The 7,385-nt window shown below is 36.4% G+C and overlaps 2 protein-coding genes across 2 annotated transcripts; both read right to left on the reverse strand.

Moving 5' to 3' along the window:
• Window positions 1-52: 52 nt before the first annotated feature.
• On the reverse strand, window positions 53-586 carry LOC103578882 (uncharacterized; the record flags this gene model as incomplete). Its single annotated transcript, XM_008560124.3, has 1 exon — window positions 53-586. A coding segment is annotated over one exon (534 nt), but the record flags the coding sequence as incomplete, so codon positions are not given.
• A 3,746-nt stretch (window positions 587-4,332) lies between these two features.
• LOC103578835 (uncharacterized) lies at window positions 4,333-5,705 on the reverse strand. The gene is made up of 3 exons (XM_008560039.1): window positions 5,522-5,705; window positions 5,267-5,442; window positions 4,333-4,616 (listed from the first exon to the last, which is right to left on the reverse strand). The coding sequence occupies exons 1-3, from the start codon at window positions 5,583-5,585 to the stop codon at window positions 4,347-4,349; spliced, it is 510 nt and encodes a 169-aa protein (XP_008558261.1). The 5' UTR covers window positions 5,586-5,705; the 3' UTR covers window positions 4,333-4,346.
• Between the last annotated feature and the right edge of the window lie 1,680 nt (window positions 5,706-7,385).

Here is a 7,385-nt window from a genome sequence, read left to right on the forward strand (position 1 = left end):
ATAGATATTTATTTTAGTCAGTTTTATAAATGGGCAGCAAATTTTTTTGATACTAAAAGAATCCGTGTCGCTTGAAGAATCCTGCATTGCTAGAGTAAGTGTCGTCTTGTTGGCTCCACTGGGTTGGGGGACTGGGTTGCTGACCGTAACCTGGCGGTGATGGTGATGGATAACCTGGTGGTGATGGTGATGGATAACTCGGTGGAGATGGTCCCAGATAACCTGGTGGAGATGGATAACCTGGTGGTGATGGATGACCTGGAGGTGTTGGATGACCTGGGGGTGTTGGATAACCTGGTGTTGGATAACCACCTGGTGGCGATGGTCCTGGATAACTTGGTGGCGATGGTCCTGGATAACTTGGTGGAGATGGTCCCGGATAACCTGGTGGAGATGGTCCCGGATAACTTGGTGGAGATGGTCCTGGATAGCTTGGTGGAGATGGTCCTGGATAGCTTGGTGGAGATGGTCCTGGATAGCTTGGTGGAGATGGTCCTGGATAACTTGGTGGAGATGGTCCTGGATAATTTGGTGGAGACGGTCCTGGATAATTTGGTGGAGATGGAGTTGAATAACCTGGCGGTGATGGTGTTCCAAAACTTGGTGGTTGACCATAACTTGGTGGTGTTGGAACATCACTAACAAAAGATAACTCTGTTGTAGTCGTAGTAGTTTGTCCAGGGTAATGACTAAAAAAAAAAAATTTCTTTAGTTGGAAAAATTCAATGCTACAAGACACTGGATGCATCAAGTGCTTATTGCTCACTATAAGGAACAAATAAAACTAAAAAATAGTTCCAACATTTATTTTTAAACAACTAATTTTAACAATATAGTAGCTGACCTCTCTGGGGTAGTGGATGGAGGTATCGGGTCCGACGTAAAAGTATACGTAGAAGATTCAGGCTGGCTAGTAGTTGGCTTGTCCGGTATATTCCACAATGGCTCGACACATGTACCGTTGATACATCTCTGGGATATTAATTTACAATTGTTTAAGTTAATACCATTAGCTTATTAACAGACAGAATTCATGATTAATACCATTCCTCGTCCACAAGGAGTTCCCTCGAGTGTTTGCGTCATGCGAGTCATGCAACTCCGTCTCCTGCTGGCAGCTCTATTGCACCACAACTCCATACACGGATCTTTAACCGTAACTTTGATACAGAATACCCAACTAAATTCATTTAAAGTTTCATTACCAACCACAACCTCTACTTCATCTCCAGCTCTCATACTTATATTTACATAAATTTAATGGCTATGAATAATTATTAATTACCCCTCTCCAAACTCGATGCGGCACTGGTCGTCAAGTGAAAATATTCCCGGTAAATATGATGTTTGCTCATCACTTAGCGGCGGTCGATCCAAGCAATTAAATTCGCTTTAAATTAAATTATAAGTATTTTCAATTATTTTGCTATCACTCCGAATTGTTAAATTAATAAATAAATAATTTGCATACCCTACGAGTTCATTAAATTCTTGAATCGAACATGAAGACCACGTGGGAACAGGATTAACAGCTGGTAATATTTTTGACATCACTGTCGCGTGCAGTAATGCCTCCGATGCGCAGTAATTATTCGTTTGAATCTCTCCGTCATGATTCAGTCCCACACTGAATTTAAAACATAAGCATAAAGTTTAACTGTTACATGCCTATGCCAAAAAATATAATAACACACTGTAAAAAAATTTGAGGAGTGAACATGGACTCAACCCGAAGTGAATGGATTTAAATAAAATCCAAATCACTCGTAAATTACTCCGATGAAAAGACAAACAATATGACCATGCGCAATGAAAAACGTATAATACAAATATAAATTAGAATTTAAGCTTACAGATGACCGATACCATGGGCTATTTTTATAGAGGAAGCCCACCCGACATCTTGAACAAGAATACAAGACCGCAATTTGTTACACATATAAGGCCCAGGAGCAGTATTGACGTCGGAAGCCAGCTGGTAATGAGTGTACCATAACGCCATATCATGTTTTTCTTTCGCTAGGTCGTAAATTTTTCTGTTCCATATATTCACATTGTAAAGCGGGTACTGCATATTCCCTGTACGGACCTTAAAGTAGAAAAAATTTTTTACAACCTAATTTTCTAAATATTGTGACTAGATACTCACTGCACTATCAGTAGGATTCGGATAGAGAATCATTCTTTTGATGACGATTTTAACGTAGTTGACGATGGAAATTTTTTTGAACAGCGTGCTGACCTACTTTTCAAATTTATTAGTAAGTAACTGATTGCCATTTCGTAAATTGAGAACAATTATTATAATTACGATATTAAAAATAGTAAAGATGTATTGTTGAGTAAGATCGCGATGGAATTGTATGACGTCATAATCAACACCGACTATTATTTTGATCCATTTTATAGTGGAAGCTTTTCCGTGTCTCATTATTCGGCCCTTTAAATATGGCCTCGCTTCTTCTGCATCAAACCACGATCCTTAAAAAGTAATTACACATATCAGTAATGACTAATGATAAATATTTAACATTCATTTTTTTTAAAAACTTACCAGCAGGGTGTGAATCAGTTTGCATACGAGACTGCGCAGCTTCCTCAGAAGGGTCGTTTCCCATTCGCGCTTCAAAATCGCGTCTGTCGAAATAGTCTGCCGAGGCTATGTCTCCAGTCATGTTATAGCTTTCATCTGTATCGCAAACTGTCAAAACTCTTTTCCTTCTATTCATTCCGCAGCCTTTTACTACCCGATAGGGCTGCTGGGTCGTGTACCAGTAATTTGTCTGTCTAGGACTTCTTCTCCAGCGTTTTTGTACTTTAGTGTCCCAATTACCCGGACAAGCTGTTGAATTTAATGTAACAAACCTACTTCCCCGGTTATTCATTTCCCAAGCAACACATGACGATTTTTTTTCGTCATCTTAAATCAAAGACAAAAAAAATAAACACCAGTCTAATTAATTTATCCAAAAAATACTGACCAATTTCATTTTCTTCGTCAAATTTTTTAAACCCAGCTTCAAAATTTTTGTCATATTTATTCGCCATTTCTTCCAATGCCGGCAGTTTGGTTTCATAAAAAACGTGACTTCCGTTTACTTTAGTGGGCTGCAGAAAAAACGATTGATTCCCAAAAGCGACGAGACCATAGAACTGGTTGCTGCAAATTGTCAAAACGACAGTAGAATTTGGAATACCAGCGATTTCGCCCTCAAGCGGAAGACAACGATCCAACCTCGAGTGACTTTGGTCACTCGCAGGAGCTTTTCGACCCTCGGAACTCGCCCAATGGGCAACATAATTATCAGCAACTACCAAATTGTGATTAAATTTCGTCTTGAGCGTCCAATTTTTCAAACCAACATAAAAAGTATCGATATCACTTTTTTTAAACTCAGTATTAGATCTTTTAAATCTGCGCTTAACTTCCGTATCGGAAATAACTTCTGGATAAACTACTTCACCCCCGTCTTTATTATCAAAGAGTTTCTCGGCATTATCACAAAATATTTTAGGATTCAAAATAAGCCCGAAGGTAAATAAAAAAATAAAATTAACAAACATTATAAAATACTAAAAGGTTCGATATTAAACGCATTAGCTAAGTGGAGGTAATGCAATAGTTATTAAACAAACTTTGTATACCTTTTCCCGCGGTATCGATCAATCATTCCGATTGATTTTGTGGCCATTAAAGCGTTAATAAATCACACAACATACTAATTACTAAATTATAACTATACCTAACTGTAACCATAACTACATATCTAATTGTGTAGGTAAATTAAAAAAAACACACATACGGAAAAAAGAGCAGTGGAAAAATTACAGTTTTTAGCGCAAAAATAGAGCCCTCGTGGGAAAAACAAAGTATTATAATTTGCGCTGTAATAATTGAGATTATTGCTGAGAGAAATCGGATTTAAATACAATCTATATTCATTTCGAATTTAGTCCCATTTTTTTACAGTACGTTGCTGCAACAGGAATAGATCCTGTAGCAGCTACAAGGCCCCTCTTATTACAGTTACAAGATCAGTCCTGTTGCAGCAACGGGTCTATTCCTGCGTCTGCAACAGTACTAATCTTGTGAATACTCCGGGACTTTCCCGTTGCAGCTACACGGCAAGTCTTGTAGCTGCAACAGGAAACGAGCAAAGTCCTGTATAGCTTAGGGCCATGTCCTGTTGCAGTGACAGTTCTTTTTTACTAAATAATTTCTACGTCAAAGAGGGACTTTGCTGATATATGAAACTGTAATTTTTTACTATTCTTTTTTCCGTGCACATACACAACATTGAATAAAGAAAAGAAATAAAAGTATGTTTTAGATAATTTTATTAGTGTCACGCAGGATAAAGAGTAACAGTCAGTACCGCTTGCAATACAAGAGTTAATAGGAAACCAATCTCCCGAGTCGTAAGATCCGCAGCAGTTCCTTTGCCAGTGTTGCAAAAAGACTTTTCGCAGCAGGCTGTGCATGCATAGAGCTTTGTACGCTCCCCGATTACAATGCACCCAGGCTCACATTTATTTGTACAATTTCGCTCCAACGCCCACATCATCGGCTCCGATGTCGAGTTCTCGGTACTTGTTGTAAATGAATATCTCTTTACCTACAAAAGACGTCCATCATTGAAAAAAATATTCGTTTCACTCGATACCCGATTCATTGGAGTATAAATAAATTTCTTTATAAATACTATATTTTATATAAAAATATTCTCAATTGCTTGCTCGGGAAAAAGTTATTTGATCAACAGCAATTTATTTATTTTTTTTTATTTTAGTTCCACTGATCTTTATAGACCTGTTGAGATCTACTCTGATGCAAATCTTTAATTTTTTAGATTATTTTTAGAAAAAAATTATTTAGATCGAATGAGATCTTATTTTCTCAAATTTTAGATCTGTAGATTGATATCAATAGATCTATTTATATTCACGTAGATCATTTGACAACTAAAAATTTTTAAAAATAATTTTTCTGCATAAAGCTTTGAAAAAAAAATTTTAATTTTCACAGCAATAATTTGCTATATTTAAATTTTTGCTCACCCGAATCTATATAAATTTAAACAATAACAAAAATAGATCTAGACAGGTCTAAATAAAATACATATTGAGTTCTCTGTAAATTAAAATATTTTTTTTCCGGGTTTTTAGTTTGTATTTTAATTGCAACATCAATTAAGAAGGCCGCGGGAACTTTTTAAATTGAACTATCAATTAAAATAGTAATTAAAAAATAATTGTCAATATTTACCATACACTGACGACGATCATCTTTACATTTTTTCATCAGCCAGGTGTAGTTTCGATTCGGATTGACGCAATATTCTCCATCTTCAATTGTGTCACATTCAAAACATCTCAAATCATTGGCGCGTTCTGTTGCCGCGTGTGTGCGATGTTCAGTAGATAACAATTGTCCTGCATCAACTGTCAAACATGAAAGCACATGCATTAAAAAAAGCTAAACACACGTTGCATTTCAACATATATATATTTATAAGATTACCTCTTGATAGCTGAATGAGAGTAGGCAGTAGTGCAATGCAGATGAAAAAATTTCTCCGCGGCATAATTACTCTCTCCGTAAATCACTGAAGACTTCATAAAGGAGTTTTGTACATCTCGGGTTTCGTTCACTTGGTCACTAACTCTAAAAAAGTTAAATCCCAGAATTGTGCCAGAATAGCTGAGCTTAGCGCCGCCATGATGGCGCATGGGCAGTTCAAGTAAGCTCGGCCTCCAGAGAACCAAACAATCGATACCACATGGAATTTTAGGGCATAATCCATCCCTTGGCTACCCTCCCTTCTGTAACCTCGTTGTAACGAGCTTCTACAGCTGGGCTACGTCTATATATTGCAAGGATATTCCGGGTTTTCCATTAATTTTCCCTGATTCAATGACATGCGTAACTTGATCGATCCGCTTTACGACACCATAATAACCTTAACAAGGTATTAGAACACGGAAAATTGCCTTATTAGTCAGACAACCTTGAAAAATATTCATCATAAATGATTGCTAATTTGATATTAATACTTTTCATTAACAACTTGCTGATATAATTTAGGGCGAAAATCATTTTGTAAGTTTCAAAGTCCAATAATTAATATCAGACGCTGGCAGGTATTAAATCTGTCAAAGTACCATGACCTGTCGCACACGAAACTTTGCCAAGACAAAATTTTATCTCTGAAGAGTTTGATCGACGAAACTTCGTATCATACCTTCGAGTTTCCTTTTCCCTCTGACGTAATGTCCGACGAGTATTTTCTGAAACCGTCGGCTATTTTTTACCCTCGATTATTTTAAAGAAAGTAACAGACTTTTTTACGGGTTAACAAACTTCGGACATCAGAAACGAAAATAGAATACAGTAAATAAATTAATGGCTTTATAATATAGTTGAGGATATTTCTCATAATTTAAGCGGGATAGTAAACGTCATCCCGGATGAGAAATTATTAAATTGCTCGTATGAGTACTAGACGGTTACGGTGGGTGTAGTAGTTTGCGAATGGAGCGAATGGTCCCAGGTGGATCAGAGATCTAAGTGCCGAGTAAACTTTTAATTAAAACATATTGTCCAGTGGGAAAATGTAATAGCGCAATGTTTGGGCGATATTGCCATTGCCAAATAGCAGCCTCGTTAAATAGACGAGATAATTTTATTAGAATTTTTTTTTCTTTACACTTTGTTTATTTTTTTTTTTCTTTTCTTTTCATTGTAAAATTTTTAAACAAGGCCTGGGCATTGTACGCGTGTATTTGTTTCTCGAGAACAATGCTTGAACTTTATAAAGATAGTAACCATTGTAAAATCGATGCCGAGTCATCCGTGTAAGCTCGACTACATTTCCTAGCTTCGCAAACTCACTAAGTCTATCCACATAAATTCTAGAGCTTGCTAAGCCAGAGAGTAACTAGATCACCGATAAAACGCTGGCTTTTTTTTAGCGGTAATTTATTTTCAATCATAAATCCAAACTTTTCAAATATTTTAATAAACAACATTTTTTAAAATTTAATAACCAGATAACAGCAATTTATTGGCAAGTTTATAAATAAATTAAGCAAATTTAAATTTATAAATTTACGAGTTTTCCCGAGGATTTATTGCCATTTTTAAAAAAAATTATTGCTGCCGAAATGGCACTTTGATCTTCGATAACCAGTAACGCTGATCGCAAAGGTATCAGATGGCTCTATTTGTATTATGTTATATTATATTGATATATAGACATATGGTGGTTTCACTCATGATATATATTATATCGCTAGACATCCTTTTGGTAGCGTGCACTAGATATCGATCTTACAAAAAGCTCAAACTGTAGAAAAGCACATTGACCTGGGCAGACTACCGTCAA

Source organism: Microplitis demolitor, chromosome 8 (assembly GCF_026212275.2).
Source record: "Microplitis demolitor isolate Queensland-Clemson2020A chromosome 8, iyMicDemo2.1a, whole genome shotgun sequence".
Taxonomy (NCBI): Eukaryota; Metazoa; Arthropoda; class Insecta; order Hymenoptera; family Braconidae; genus Microplitis; species Microplitis demolitor.

Coding starts and splice junctions, on each gene's coding strand:
- LOC103578835 (XM_008560039.1), bottom strand. CDS start 5,585: ATGCCGCGGAGAAATTTTTTCATCTGCATTGCACTACTGCCTACTCTC. Junction 5,443..5,521: donor TCTCATTCAGCTATCAAGAG/GTAATCTTATAA, acceptor CATGTTTGACAG/TTGATGCAGGACAATTGTTA. Junction 4,617..5,266: donor ATGATCGTCGTCAGTGTATG/GTAAATATTGAC, acceptor CGTCTTTTGTAG/GTAAAGAGATATTCATTTAC.